The sequence below is a fragment of the Capra hircus genome, chromosome 16, assembly GCF_001704415.2.
Source record: "Capra hircus breed San Clemente chromosome 16, ASM170441v1, whole genome shotgun sequence".
NCBI classification, from domain to species: domain Eukaryota; kingdom Metazoa; phylum Chordata; class Mammalia; order Artiodactyla; family Bovidae; genus Capra; species Capra hircus.
The window spans coordinates 77,436,775-77,452,760 of NC_030823.1; the positions used below are offsets into that span (position 1 = coordinate 77,436,775).

At 49.9% G+C, this 15,986-nt stretch overlaps 1 protein-coding gene across 3 annotated transcripts in view; it reads left to right on the forward strand.

The window, feature by feature from the left end:
• NR5A2 (nuclear receptor subfamily 5 group A member 2) overlaps positions 1-15,986 on the forward strand; it is a 125,370-nt gene that overhangs the window by 19,467 nt on the left and 89,917 nt on the right. For all 3 annotated transcript variants that reach the window (XM_018060819.1, XM_018060818.1, XM_018060817.1), the window contains one exon: positions 920-1,566. In XM_018060819.1, coding sequence (XP_017916308.1) covers positions 920-1,566 — 647 coding nt within the window. The remainder of the gene's footprint in view (positions 1-919; positions 1,567-15,986) is intronic.

A 15,986-nucleotide genomic window follows, 5' to 3' on the forward strand; every position in this document is an offset into this window, starting at 1 on the left:
TGAAACAATCAAATATTCAATAAATGATCGTCCGGATGAAAAACTCTTTATTATCTTGTGTGGTATTCTAGGTGCCTAGCATTCACAATAAATTTTTAATGCTGTACTAATCCTGAGATAAAAAGCTCCAGAACTTAACCTCCAGCAATTTCTCCATGTCACAAGCTGTCAGAGGTCGCTGTGTCTGGTCTAATTGCCATTGGTCACCATGAGCCAGCAGAGACCCACTACGGACACTGCTAGACGGGGCCCCGGACACCACCCAGTATCGTGATGGTGGGCCGTTTTGACAGCTTCGGAAATGAATCTGCTTTAGTTAGGTCCAGTTCTGCTTAATTGAAAACAATAACCGGTGGCTACCTGGTGGGTACCCATCAAGTCTGGGTGAGGATGGTTTCCCAAGAAGAGCGTGTACCTAGCAATTTTGCAGCAAATTAGCCAAAAAGACTTTGAGAGAGGAAGCTGTCCTCAGGAGAAATAGTCACAATTTGATCCAGTAATGGCCCCTTTGATTTGGGGTGGGGGGGTGCACCCTCTGAGCAGTTTGCGTTTCCATAAAGAGAAGCCCAGCCTCGCTGGCAGGACAGAATCTGATCTTCGTCCTTAGCAGCACAGAGCATCCCCCATGGGTAGCAAAGACTAGGAGTCTCTTCAGCCCACCAAAGGGTTAATGTGTCCCCACATAGCCGAAATATTTTTTTGATGACAAACACACTTGGAGGAAAGAATTCATAAATAAAGAGGACATGGCTTTTCTGGGACTCTTTGAGAGCTATTGTGGTGAAAATAAGCGCACACAGACCACTTCTGGTCCATTTTGAGCCTAACACTCCAGAGATCTGGACAGTGCCCAGGATTCACATCTTATTTATACCCTTACTTCCTTTTTTTCTTTGTTTTTTCGTGCCCACACCAACAGCGGTAAGGGCAGACCGAATGCGCGGAGGAAGGAATAAGTTCGGGCCCATGTACAAGAGGGACAGGGCCCTGAAACAGCAGAAAAAAGCCCTCATCCGGGCCAACGGACTGAAGCTGGAAGCCATGTCTCAGGTGATCCAAGCCATGCCCCCCGAGCTGAGCATCTCCTCTGCGATTCAGAACATCCACTCTGCCTCCAAAGGCCTACCTCTGAACCACGCTGCCTTGCCTCCCACCGACTACGACCGGAGCCCCTTCGTGACCTCCCCCATCAGCATGACCATGCCCCCTCACGGCAGCCTGCCCGGCTACCAGACCTACAGCCACTTTCCCGGCCGCGCCATCAAGTCCGAGTACCCCGACCCCTACACCAGCTCCCCGGAGTCCATCATGGGCTACTCCTACGTGGATAGTTACCAGACCAGCTCCCCGGCCAGCATCCCCCACCTCATCCTGGAACTGCTCAAGTGTGAGCCCGACGAGCCCCAGGTGCAGGCCAAGATCATGGCCTACTTGCAGCAGGAGCAGGCCAACCGCAGCAAGCACGAGCGGCTCAGCACGTTCGGGCTCATGTGCAAGATGGCAGACCAGACGCTCTTCTCCATCGTGGAGTGGGCACGCAGCAGCGTCTTCTTCAGGGAGCTCAAGGTACGTGCCGGCCGCCGGGCGCAGGGCCCCGCTTCCCTCCGCGCCGCCGGCCCTGTGCCCGCTGCGCAGGGCCTGGGTGCCGCGCGCGCGTTGTCCCTCCTTGTAAAGCGGTGTTTTAGACCCTGACTTCGGGGCTGCCGCGGCTCCCCTCTATGGGCCTGTGTTTCCTGCAGCTCTTCGTTTAGGGGCGTGGCATTTAATGTCACACACGGTCAACTTAGTTGGGTTTTTTTTCCTGAACAGGAAAAATGCGGTTCCCTTTCCCTTATTATTACCTTACTCCCTCTACCTTGGTTTATGGCTGAAACTTTGAAGCCGACGTGAAACAGTGAAGCAGAACGCAGTAAACTTTTGAGGAATTACCAAGTAAGAAGCGCCATTATAATGGTGCCAATTTAGAAGGAAAAAAATGCCAACGTTTGGTTGTGTTTAGACGCTAAAGAATCCAAATGGTACCGCTGGTTAAGCGTATCAAGTAGGCATTTACTGCCTGTTTGCCTTGACATTAGGTTGGTAAACCTGTTGTTTTCGGAGCAGATTCCAATAGGATGTTCACTGCCTTTGGCTGGGGAATGGGCCCCGTGTGAGTGCTAGCCTGCTGGGCTGGGCCTTGGTTCTCATCATCTGTGTCTGTCGTTGATTTTAATGGATTGGTACATTGTAAACACAGTCCTTGTTTGTACAAGGATCTCTGTTTAACTGCATAATTATTTTATTTCCTGAAACTGAAGACTGAATTAATATGGGAACGTTGTAAGGAAGTTTGGGACCGTGGAGTTACGGCAGGACTACCAGTAGAAGCGTTTGGTGGTCAGTGGTTTCATTCTCTGTGTTAAAGATAGAACTGAATTCTGGGCTTGATTTCTAGTCTATCTGTTACAAAATCAATTTCTTCCTGTTGCCGTGGTGGCTTCAGCCTTTGGGAGGAGATTTTAAAATCTCTGCAAGGAGGACAGTACAAAGCAGACTTTTCATTTAAAGGTTCTGTCTAAAGCTGTGTGCGTGTGGATGGGCTGGAGTGTGGAAACCATGTGCAGATGGAAAGCTCGGCTTTCCATGGCCGCCTTCTCTCGGCACCGTGATCTGAAACGGAAGAGTTATCTGAATGGGCCCAGGGGAGTCACTGGGCCGCCATCGGGTCCAGCCCTGCTCCTGGAGCGCCTGTCCTGTGTGTGCAGAAGGCCAGTGGTGGGGTTCACACCAGGAGTGAGCAAGGTGCCCTGTTGGCTGCCAGACCAGACCCTCTGGCGTGGAACCACCCTGGGGTCATCAGGTGCTTATCATCAACAACAAGCAGCGCTTTCCTGATGGTGATCTGGGGTTCGCAGCTTTGTCCCTTAAGAGAACAGGTAAGGGATTGGAAAACGAAAACGAAAATGATTGTTCCCGACGCAGCTGACAGGTTAGGAAGCGCAGGAGGACGGAAGCCTCGCCTTCGCAGGGGACCCAGTTGGCGTTAGATCCTTGCTGCTTAGTAACTGTCTGTGCTGAGCAGGTTGTCAGTCTCTGAGCCTTAGTTTTCTAGTCTGTGAAATTACAGGTGTGGTGTTGTGGGGGAGGTGGAGGTATGTAGGGAATAACAACACATATATTGAGATATTTCAAGGAATAAACGAGACTGTATGGGCAAAGCATCTAGTCCTGGGAACCCAGCATACATTATATACTTAGTAAATCAGTGCTATTTTAAAATTGTTCTTACTGTTTTATGACAGATTGTGGAGGCTTTACTTAATACTCTTATGTTCAGGAAAAAAAAATGCACTTGTACTCTTTTTAGTTTGACATTGGAAAGCAGAATTACCGTGTGCATGACAGAAAAGTAAAATTCTATAATAGTAATCACTCACTTCCAGTTGAGGACCTCAAACTTGCCAGGTAGTACGTTGGGTGTAAGATGGATACAAGGTTGAATAAGACAAAATATTTGCTGTTGAAGACAATTTCATAAATATCTTGACTTAAAAAACAACGCTGAAGTTCGTTTCACAAAATCATGAGGAAAGAAATCATGCGTGTTATTTATATGAAAAAAGAGAAAGTTGTGAAGTGAGTATAGAGGACCTCAGGTGGGACTTTAAGAGTGCTGGGAAAACATGCTCTCCAAATTTCTCCTTTCCTTTCCCTGTAGTTAAATTGCATGAGATTCTTTTCTAGGGCATGAGATTTCATATTTGGTTAAAATATGAACATTTTGGGGAATGGGACATATTAAAGCATTCTGAGTCCTTTCAGTTCAGTTCAGTTCAGTCACTCAGTCATGTCCGACTCTTTGCGACCCTATGAATCGCAGCACGCCAGGCCTCCCTGTCTATCACCAACTCCTGGAGTTTACCCAAACTCATGTCCATCTGAGTCCTTTATACTGTTGTTTAAGGCATTTATCAGTCTCCTGTGAGAAAATGCTTTAAAGAAGAGAAGGGAACAGATGTAAATGCTGGCCTGGCTCCTGTAAAAGGTGGGGGTGACCCCAGGAGAGAGAAACAACTAGACCCTCTTCGCTGTTGGCCTTGGACTTATATTTTTGAAAGAGGTATTACCCTTGAAGTATTTTTCAGAGGACTAAAAGTAGAATTCCAGAATAACTTAGGGATTGTTTAAATACAGAATTGAGAGGTGACCATTTGTTTCGGAAGAATTCCTTTTCCTTTGTTTATAAAGTCGCTTTGTGGAAACCAGACCAAGGCTTTTGAAGCCAGCGTGGAGACAATGTGCCCTGCCCACTGTTTCTCCAGGGCAGAGGCTTGCAAACTTGTGAACTAAGGCCCGCAGTAAGAAACATATTCTACATTGGAACCTGGTGTACCAAACACACACACACACGCACGCACGCCTGCGCACACGCTCAACTGAGCCAGAGTTCCACGAGACAGGGTGTGCTTTTGTCCTGCCACTCATGCTGATATTTTCTATTCTGTTTTGCTTTAGTTGAATTTATTTCATACTTTTAAAATAAAAAAATTCCTGGTCACGACCCCCTGAGCTGATTTCCTGACCCGCTAAGGAGGCAGGCCCAGCAGTCCAGGAGTGGTTGCTCCTGGGCCAGGGGCGTGGTCCACCAGCCCAGGCCAGGAACACCTCCTGCACGAGGCCTCCCCCCACCACCCCCCTCACCCCAGCCTGGCCTCCAGGGCCCCCTGGAAACCTGCAGCCAGATCCCCCGCCTATCTTCCTGCAAACCTTGTGATTTTAAAATAGCGTTTGGGATGATTTAGATGCACGGCCCCTTTTTCACATTTGTCTTTCTCTTGTTAACTTCACCGTAAGTTACCCATCAGGCGGTGTGCTTATAGAGCAGATTGCTTATAGCTCCACAACCCCGGAAAAGCGCACACGCTTGCTGCAGGAGAAGTAATAAGATAACCGGGCAAGTTTGCAAACGACCTCTTGCTCACTCTCACAGGACACGTCACACTCTCTGCATGGAGAAGAGGGGAATGCAGGTTTCACTGGTTTACTGTCTAAGGGATCAAAAGGGCCAGAGGAAAGCTGGTGGGTTTTTTAGTTACACGATGCAAAAAAAGAAAAAGAAATGATATTCTGGTTCCCATTCAAAATATTGGAATGGGAAAGAGGAAATTTTAACTCCCATACGTGCATCTTGAAAAACAGTCCATAAACTGCAAAAATAAAAAAATACAATATAGAAACCGTGCAATTTCAGAGCTAGGTGATGACCGGGGAAGAGAGAGTACACCTAAGTGAGCTGGTTTGTTTCCTATATGAGGGGCAGTTCTGATTTCCGTCCAAAGTCGTGGCATGGGAAAGGTGAACTAGCCAGGGTAGCTGTCCAGCCAGCACTGGTGTGTCCAGCAATCCTCGTGGCCTGGACACCACAGGCTTTCCAGAACGGGACGAGATGGTGGGGGTCCTTGGATTGTAGCCCCCCTGTTTACGTGTGGAGAAGCTGAGGCAGGGGGCCTGTGGCCTGTCTGAGATTATACAGCTGTCTACCGCATGGAAGAACTGGGGGGCTGGCCATTCAGGTTACAAGAAGCTGTGCTTCTCAGCCCCGCCCCCCGCCAGGACACACACACACACACACACACACGCACACACACACACACACACATACGCGCGCGCACACACACACATGCACACACACACACACAAGCCCTGTAACCTTTGACTCCAGAAATCCACGCCTTTCCCAGGGAAGCTACGGCAGACCTCCTGGTTATCTGAAGCCCATCACTACTACCCAATACTACATCACGGATAATCAGCGAGATGGATTTTCTCTGAGCCCAGACCCGTCCCCAGGAGGGAGGGCGTCACTTTAGAAAGCAGCTGCAATTCTCGCAGGCTACGGGGGCCTCAGTGAGTGAAGTGCGTCTTCCCGCCAGCACTCCTGAGCCCTGTAGGAGGGTCCAGACCCCTCTGAGTGCCTCCCCTCTGCCCACCGCCCTCGGGAGGACAGGCGGCCACGTGGGGCTCTGCCCTGCTGTAAAGTAGATAAAGGAAGTTACGTCCTGGGTCCGGCTGGGTGCCGGGTGCATCAGCCTGGGCTCCTTTCTGTGTGTTTGTGGAAAGTCAGGAAGGGAGCTTAGGGTTGTAACCAGGTGGTAGATGGCCCTGAATTACCCCAGCCTGGCAGCATTTCTGGGGTCAAGGCATGCATTCAGTATACCTTCGAATCTTTAAGCTCCATCTGTCTTATGGTGGCCTCTGTTCTTGACTTTAACTTGTATTTTTGGAAATCAAGAATGAATTCCAGACCCCCCTCTCCCAACGTCCCAGAAAGTGCTATTGTCGCGAGTCAAGACGATGGTGCTCTTTTTCCTTCGCTCATTTTCTCTCATCTGTGTCTTGAGTATCTCACAAACAAGAGCAGCGGGCAAGTGATTCCCACTTTGTTGAGCAACTAACGAGTCTGCAGGTCTGTTTGATCGTCTAATGAGACCAGATGTCTTCCGAGGATTCTGGGAATAGATGGAGAAGAACTTCCCCTCCGTGAATGATTCTTGTACATGGAGGAATAAAAAAAAAGTCTAAATTAATCCTGACTGAAACGCATAACTAGTGTTTCTGTGGAAAATAGGGCTCAGAGGCTCAGGGAGTTTGTGCCAAAGGAATTCAGCCACGCAGAAGCCAGTTTTCTCGAAAGCCAGCCGCCCTTTTTTCTCTGCTCTGGTGCGGATGCTTTTTGAGCAGAGTTTTAATTTATTTATCGTTAACACCCTAGATCCCTTTTCCCAAGCCTCAGTTGACTTCTCCCAACCAACACAGGCCTGCAGTTTGCGGTTTGCTGGATCGGCCCCAGTTTGAAGCCGTGTGCTTTAGCAGACTTGCTTAGCCGTTCTTTGCTGTGTGTGTGTGTTTACCTGCCGTATCTGCCATCCTGCTCTCTTTAATGCCTCCCAGGTGGCTCAGTGGTGAAGGATCCACCTGCCAATACAGAGACGCAACAGAAGATTCGAGTTCAGTCCCTGGGTCGGGAAGATTACCTGGAGAAAGAAATGGCAACCCACTCCAGCATTCTAGCCTCGAGATGTCCATGGGCAGAGGAGCCTGGTGGGCTGCAGTCCATGGGGTCACAGAGAGTCAGACACAGCTGAGTGTACACACACCTGCTGCTCCCTTTCGCCTCTGCCTGAGCTTTCAGGATCATCGTCTAGAATTATCGTCTGTCACTTTACTTGCCTGTGTTTTCATTTCTTTGGATGCAAAGTAGTTCCTCCTGGAAGCAGTTGATCAGCATTTAATGTGATTTCCCATAAAGAGGAGAGAAGTATTGCTATTCGAAGGCAAATAAAAACATCTCTGACCATGAAACCTATTTCTCAAAAAGGGATCAGAAGGAAATAAATGGACCTTCGTAGGTTTACAAGGAAACCGGAAAACTGGCTTTTCTTCCACTGGGGGTGGGCATGGAAGTTTTCTGCTGCCTGTGAGTTTGGAGGGAAGGTTGGAAGCTGCAGGTCTGACTCTGTGACTCGGGGCTCTTCGGCATCAGACGTCTGCTTCTGTGGCTCCTCCGGGCAGAGCTGACACAGAGCCTCTGGGCTGGTTGCTGGTGCTGAGATGTGGGTCTTTCTGGCTCTCCACGCTTGTCCAGGATTGTGTGCTCCTGCACCCGTGTCGCTTACTGACTGAGGGATCTTCCCGTAGCCGTTGAAGTCTTCTTGGTCAGTGCGGGGTGAATCAGCTCTCCCCCATCAATCAATACCTGTTTAAGGTGGAGGTGTTGTTCTTTGGCAGAAATGACCCCCTGACTGAGGAGTGCTAGGTCCTCCACTCTCTCAGTTCCTTTTAAAGTATCGTTGTTGTTAAGTCGCTAAGTCAGGTTGGACGCTATTTCAACCCTGTGGACTATAGCCTACCAGGCTCCTCTGTCCGTGGGATTCCCCAGGCAAGAATGTTGGAGTGGGTTGCCATTTCCCCTCCAGCGAATCTTCCCGACCCAGGGATCGAACTTGCGTCTCCTGCACTGCAGTGGATTCTTTACCGTGGAACCACCAGGGAAGCCCTTAGAAGTATCCCGTTTGCTTTACTCAGTGAGGAGGCATCTGCAGGCTGCGGGCTAGGTTAGACTCTGGGTTTCCGTGGGACCAGACGCGGGCAGTTACTGTGCAGTCGGGTGGACGCCAGGGGATGGGCTGGGAGCGATGAGCGTGGCTTCGTGCTGGCTTTGCTTGTTCACATACCCGACGCGCTTCCTGTTCCTGTTAATCTGTGTGTTACCTACCGGGACGGTGGGGAGCGTGGGAGAGGCCCGCCACACCAGGGGCGCCGTGTTTAACTGGCTGGCTCGCGGTCAGGCGTCAGGAATGCACGGTGAAGGTGGGTGGAAAACAGACATCTCCCTTGCTCTGCTCACGGTCAGAGGGTGGAGGGAAGACGCCCCTTTGGGTCAGAGGCTGGAGGGAAGACCCCCCTTTGATCGGGTGCTCGCTCTGCCTGCTGTAGGTCTGGATGCCCTCCTCAGGCGCCGGTCCGCTCCGCTCTTTCCCTCCTGGGGAGGGAGGGCGGGACAAGGTCGCCTCTTGCCCAGGAGGGGAAGCCCTGGACCCTTGCTGTCACGTAAAGTGGTCATTCCAGAGGACACGCCCGACCATCCCTTCTGGATCCAGAGAGACACAGAGTTAACTGATTAATAAAAGTTTGCTAGCTAGGTTTTTATTTTATAATTTTTTGAAGTTTCTTCTGTTCCCGTATAATTGATGGACAGCGTTGTGTTCCAACAGCAGGGTGGCTCCGTCATACACGAATCTATTGTTTCTCATATTCTTTTCTATTTTGGATGTCACGGGGCAGTGAATACAGTGCCCTGTCCTGTACAGCAGGACCCTGTTTGTCCAGCCTGTGTATGACAGTTTGCTCCTGCGAATCCCCACCCCCAGCCCCCGCCCAGGAACCCACGGGTCCGTCCTGTGCGTCTGCGAGTTTGCCTCATCCGTGTGAGTGTTAGCCTCCACACCTCCGTGACGTCACATGGTAAGCTCTGGGTCCTCCATGCTGCTGCAGATGGCATGATTTCATTCTTTTTCGCAGCTGACTGGCACCGCACTGTCTGCATGGCCCATGTCTGTGCCCATTCTTCTGTAAATGTGCGTCTAGGTTGTGTCCATGTCTTGGCTGTTTTAAATAGTGCTGCTGTGAATGTAGGGGTACATGCATTTCTTGAATTACAGTTTTGTCTGAACATACGCCCAGGAGTGGGATTGCAGGCAGCTTTGTTTTTAGTGTTTAAAGGAACCTCTATACTGGTCTCCACAGTGGCTATGCCAGTTTACATTAGCACCAGCGATGATGTAGGAAGGTCCCCTTTTCTGCACACCCTCTCCAGCGCTTCTTATCTGTAGACTCTCTAAGAACGGCCGTTCTGACTGGTGTCAGGTCTTACCTCATTGTAGTTTTGCGAACTAGGTCTTTAAACCCCCAAATTGTTTTTTAGTCAAATAATCTGTCACTGGCAAAATTAACCGAGGCACTTTGGGGAGTGGGGTGGGAAGCAGGCATGAGAGAGATGGAGGAAGAAACACAAAAGCTGGAGGGGTGGGCGGGAAGCTCAGTAGGTAACCTGCCCCCAGGGCTTGGAGTTACGTTAATAGGAGAGAGCTTAGGGAAGACTCAAGGTCAACAGAAAATACTTTGTTTGGACGATAGGTGATAATAGTAGCTGCTACTTACTGAGTCAGACGATTGTCAATCGCTTTACCAGCATTCTATCTCATTTAATACTCATTACTTCCTGGGCAGTGAGCATGTTTGTGCCCAGTGTGCAGCTGAGGTTCTGAGACCTAAACACTTCCACTGATTTGCCCCAAGTTACGCGGCTATTAAGTACTAATGATGTCTTTGAAACCAAAAATGCATATGGCGGTCTTTTGTAAACTACGGCCATCTGAGTACCACTTTACAATGGGTCTTAAAGGACCTGTATTCTTCTTCACCTGCAGAGAGCCATTTCTTAAAATGACCCAAGAACATGTAAATTCTTTCTTTTTTTAATTGGTGGTGACCTTGTAGGGCTGGAATACAGAACCGGAGAAAAGGAGTTTGCCATTGGTTGCAGACTCCAAAGCTTCTAAACCTTAATCTGTAAAAGCGTGTGTAACTGGAGGGTCAGCAAGGGGGTGGTGCTCCCCTCTTGGGGATGCTGGGCAGGCTTTCCCACCCCGAAGCCCACCCCGAGTGCCCAGCTCTGGTTCCGACCGCGTGGCCAGTAGAGGCCAGAGTGTCAGCCTGTCTGCTTGGAAGCTGGTCCACACCTGTTTGCTGAGACTCCCCTGGGTCCCTGGTCGGTCCAAGGCCTGCACACGTCTGCTGAGCAGGACACACAGGCTGCTCACAGACCTTACAGAAAGCCCAGAGCGTCTGGTCCTCAGTCTCGGGGAGGGGAGCTCCCCGAGTCTGCAAGCCCCGGGACGCAGTCTGCCAATGGTGTCCGCCGTCACACCAAGTGTGGTAGTGGGTGACAGTGCCACAAACATGACTCACGCGTGACACTCCTTAACACACTTTTGAAGGACTTTGCCCTCTGAACCTGTGAGGTAAAATAGGGCTTTCTATTTTCCAGGGCAAGTGAAGGATGACTTGCTCTGACTTATTCTCCGCAGCTCGGGAAGTCGATCATACAAATCTCTGCGGGCTCCACATCCATTTGCAGAATGGCCGCATGGAAATTGCACGTTTGTGCCGTTGTTCACGTTAAAGACATTCATCTCTAACCCGAGAATGCCGCCTGCCCTCGAGCACAGCGCGGTCCGCAGCGTCCCTCCGCCAGCCCTCGGTCTTTCTTAAATACCTGATGCTTAACACCTGCTTCCTCTGTGGGGCTGCCTTCGCCACGCACCAGGCGAAGCTCGGGCCTCCTGTGCACGGGGCCCCAGAGTGTCTCTGGAGACACTCTGACCTGCTGTATCGTCTTCTTGGTTTTCTCCCCTTTCCTTCGCCTCCGTCTCTCCTTTCTATCTGCCCTGACCTCCTTTCTCTTTGCTCACTCACGTGGCTTCTCCTCCTTCCCCCGGGGTCTCTCAGCTCCCCACAGGCGCCTGCAGTGTTGTGGGTCCTGGGAGCCCGCCCTGTCCAGGGCTGCGTCTGTATTTCCCTGCAGATGGGACTTGGTGGGCCAGGAGGGCCCCCACACCCTGGAGGTCTGAGGGCAGATGGAGAAGACGTGAGAAACGGTCAGGTCGGTGAACCCAGGAGTGGGCAGCGCTCGCGGGTAGTCGGTGGAACGTCTGGGTGGCCTTGTCTCCGGGCGAGGGGACTCCACACAGTGGGATTTCCTGTTGCAGAAGCAGGTCAGCCTCCAGGGCCAGGGCACAAGAGACTGACCGGGGGGTGTGGGGACCCCTGTAACGCCCAGCTACACTGTGTAAGCGACACCTCCGCACAGTCCCGCAAAGGGCCGGCCGCCCGTGTGTCACTGCCTTCCTACTTCCTCCATGGAAATCTTTCTCTTTCTTTTTAAAAAATGTTTACTTGGCTGCGTGGGGTCTTAGCTGCGCCACATGGGAACTTCTCTGCGGCATGCGGGGTCTTCCTTGCGGTGCACAGATTCTCTAGTTGCGGTTCCAGGCTTCGTTGCTCCAAACCATGTGAGTTTTTAGTCCTCAACCAGGGATCAAACCCATGTGCCCTGCGTTGTGAAGCGATTCTTAACCACCGAACCTCCAGGGAAGCCCCCTGGAAATCAATTTCAAATGCCATGTTTCCGACCTCCCAGGACCAAGCCTCGGTTATTCGCATCCAGCACCCTTGGAAGGAACAGCCAAACACTTGGAAGAGAAATTGTACAGATCTGCAGGGAACAGGACGGTAGGGCCCTGCTGCTCTCCATTTCTCCGTGAGGACTAAAAGAGCGCCACATTATCCTGGATATTTAGAAATGTCCCCGGGATTACGTAACATTAAGGATTAACCTTGCAACCAACCGTGATCCGATTTCTGACGCTGTAAGAACGCCTTCTCTTGATGCAGCGGATGGACTAATTGGGCAACAGGTCTGAAGTCTGTCTTTTATTGCACAAGACGAGGGTTGCAGAGGCAGCGGGTAACCCCTTCTGTCATTCATTTGGGGAGCGTGGAGGTAGCTGGCCTTCCATCCGTGCCTCATAGTGTTGCTTTTTAAAGTCTACGCAGCAGGACCACCTCCTGTGAAATGACGATCGCATTTCTAAATAGCCTGTTTACAGAATACTTTACCTGGGAGAGCAGGATAATTATTTCACTTAAATTAAAAACACATTTTTATGGAGGATGAAACACAGAAGACATCAGGTCTGTTTTGCAGGGATACACTCAAGATGGGGAGGGGCATGGGGGTGGGTCAAGGCAGAGCTGATAACAATTCCTATCTTCACTTTTAAGCAGTATTAAATTCCTAACTGGTCATCAGAAGATTCCCAGGAGGATGTTTTCAGTGACTTCTTAAGCAGTGGCTCTGATGTGGCTGATACAGCCACTGCTGCTGCTAAGTCACTTCAGTCGTGTCCGACTCTGTGCAACCCCATAGACGGCAGCCCACCAGCCTCCCCCGTCCCTGGGATGCTCCAGGCAAGAACACTGGAGTGGGTTGCCATTTCCTTCTCCAATGCGTGAAAGTGAAAAGTGAAAGTGAAGTCACTCAGTCATGCCCAACTTTTAGCGACCCCATGGCCCACAGCCTACCAGGCTCTTCTGTCCATGGGATTTTCCAGGCAAGAGTAGTGTAGTGGGGTGCCATCACCTTCTCCTGATACAGCCACACTCACATGCATTTGGTAGGAAATAATTTCCTGCACATGTAGGTTTCGGGTCCTCCATGCTTCTCCCGGGCAGATCTTGTGTGTATGCATCATAAGAGTTTTGAGTGCGTATCCTGTTTTCAGACGTGCTCTCTGAAATGTTAGCAGATTCTAAGAACTGTTGTTTCATTTTGACCAGAGTATCTTGCCTCTGAACTAACCACAAATCCTTTACCTCACACAACTCAGAACCACCCTTGTGCTTCTTTGATCCCAAAGACACGATGAATAAGAGGCTTCTGCTTATTGCCTAATTTAAAAACTTACTAAATATTACATTTCCCCTTGTAAAATAATGATATAGATTAGTGTTTGTGCAGAAGTGTGGGCAACAGAATTCTTCAAAAGTTTTCCTTTGGGTGATGAAAGCTGTTAGATGATTCTGACTGGCTAATCAAATGTAATTGGAAGCTTGAAGGGCCTCAGATTTCCTTGTACGGTTATCAAAGCAGGAAATGTAACTCTTGGAGCCGATGAAAGGCTTCTCTCACGGTATTCTTTCAATTACAGATCTGACAGAGGGAATGAAAGAACAGGGCTGTTGCTAAAAACCCAGGGCTTGAAATGCCCCTTAGCGTTAATTGCTGTATTAGCTAGTTAACACATTATTATACATTTTAATTGATTCTTGCTCCAGTTTCGGAGGAAAAAAAAAATTCTGGATCTGTTTGGCAAGCAAATGAAGGAGGGAAGATGCTTGGGCACAACAATACTGCCATTTATGTAAGGTTCAACTCCTGCCAGATATCTAGCATGGAAACAATAACCTTCACTTTTGTGGGGTCTCACTTGCTTTAAAAGCATTAATAATTTGCGCTCATGTATTGGGATTTGTGGTTATGAATGTTTTCAGAGGAGTTTTATTTGACCATAGAGAATTCCTTTTATGGTTTTATCAATGACATGTCACAATCTGGAAAACATAACTTCATTCCAGTCATGGATTTGGTTGGGTCCAGCTGAGGGTTAGGGTTCTGAAAAGAGCCAGAACACATTGTGCCTGCCTTTCGTTCACCGGGACGTAGCGGTCTTTCTTCTTTAGGAGTGAATCTCTCTAAGGAAATCCTTCAAGAATCTAATCAATTCAAGAAGGCTTGACTCCCTGCTGCTAAGTCACCTCAGTCGTGTCTGACGCTGTGCGACCCCATAGACGGCAGCCCACCGAGCTCCCCTGTCCCTGGGATTCTCCAGGCAAGAACACTGGAGTAGGTTGCCATTTCCTTCTCCAATGCATGAAAGTGAGAAGTGAAAGTGAAGTCACTCAGTCGTGCCCGACTCTTAGCGACCCCATGGACTGCAGCCCACCAGGCTCCTCATGAAAATCTCTTCATGAGATTTTCCAGGCAAGAGCACTGGAGTGGGTGCCGCTGGCTTCTCCAGCTTGACTCCCAGCCATTGGTAAAACACTTCTGGTGTAAATGATGGGCTGCGACTTAGGATCAGGGCAGAGCTGAGGTTTTATCCATTTGTGTCTTAACTGTTCACGCCCTCGTTCACACAGCCTTTACTGAGTTCTGGCTGTGCATCAATGCGTGTGCTGCAGGACAGGTGGGCTCCCCACCCCCGACACCAGCCGTGTCCTGTGGGACACTACTCAATTCAAGTAGGAGCAACACCCGGGCCCCCAGTAGACCCTGCCTCTGGAAACCTGTGCAGCTACGTGTGACGATGCTCGCGCTGATGGTTGGAACAATCCTGAAACTGAGGAGACGATCGAATTCTCACGGACAGCACGCCAACCCCTGAAAAACACGGCAGGGGTTTGTAGTATCGGTGGTAAATTGCATAAATGAGTACATGCGCAATTTATGCATCTTAAAGAGGGGACTCTTGGATAAATAAAACATAGGTTTAATTCTGTCACTGAAGTGTAAAAATAAATGTTTCATGTAAAAAATGACATGAGACAATTTCATATATGGGACAATTTCATATAACCACAGTTGACAGAGGTGAATATTAGAAGATATTTATTCTTCAGTTCAGTTGTTCAATCTCTCAGTCGTGTCCGACTCTTTGCAACCCCATGAACCGCAGCACGCCAGGCCTCCCTGTGCATCACCAACTCTCGGAGTTTACCCAAAGTCATGTCCATTGCATCAGTGATGCCATCCGACCATCTCATCCTCTGTTGTCCCCTTCTCCTCCTGCCCTCAATCTTTCCCAGCATCAGGGTCTTTTCAAATGAGTCAGCTCTTCACATCAGGTGGCCAGATATTTGGGTTTCAGCTTCAACATCAGTCCTTCCAAAGAACACCCAGAACTGATCAGTCTCCTTTAGGATGGACTGGTTGGGTCTCCTTGCAGTCCAAGGGACTCTCAAGAGTCTTATTTATTCTTAGCTATAAATAATGTGGACGAAGAAAGTAAAGATGAGGAAAATGAAGTACCGTTTATATAATTCAGTTAATTGTATATAGTCCAGAATTTGAAACACCCTGTTGATACGTTTGGGGCTTCCCTTGTGGCTCAGTTGGTGAAGAATCTGCCTGCAATGCAGGGGACCAGGGTTCGATCCCTGGGTCAGGAGGATCCCCGGAGAAGGAAGCGGCAAGCCACTTCCTGTTCTTGCCTGGAGAATCCCATGGACAGAGGAGCCTGGTGGGCTATGTCCATGGGGTCACAAGAGTCAGACATGACTTAGCAACTAAACCACCACCAACCAGTGGTCCATTGGCGGTAGTCCAGCGATGACTAGTACCAAGAGAGGAAGGTTTGCCTAGAATGCAGGGTGAGCCCCGCGTGGAGCTGGGGCAGGGCCGGTCAGGGGAGGGGAGGTCTTACAGGATGAGGAGGAGATGCCAGCCAGTGAGCAGGTGGCAGTGCGGGGCTCAGGGGGGTGTCTCCAGCAGAGAGGAGCTGGTGTGGAGAGCACAAGGCTTGGGCCCCGTAATCTGGGGGCACCTGCCTCCTTTCGCCGGAAGTGACCATTGGGGAGGTGACCGGGCAGGTAGCGGGGCCACCATGTGGGCTCCTGTGTGTGGATCTTGTCCTAGGCAAAGGGAAGCCGCCAGGGGAGCTTGAGGAGTGGCCCAGAGGGACTGGAAGTGTACGCAGTGGCCGTTGGGCGTGCACGCCGACTGTTTCTTTTTCTGGCGGGCGGAGTTACTTTTCTCGTATGTTTATTATATCTCAAAACCACTGTTTTATTTTTCAAGCTTTATTTATTTTAAGCTTCATTTTTAA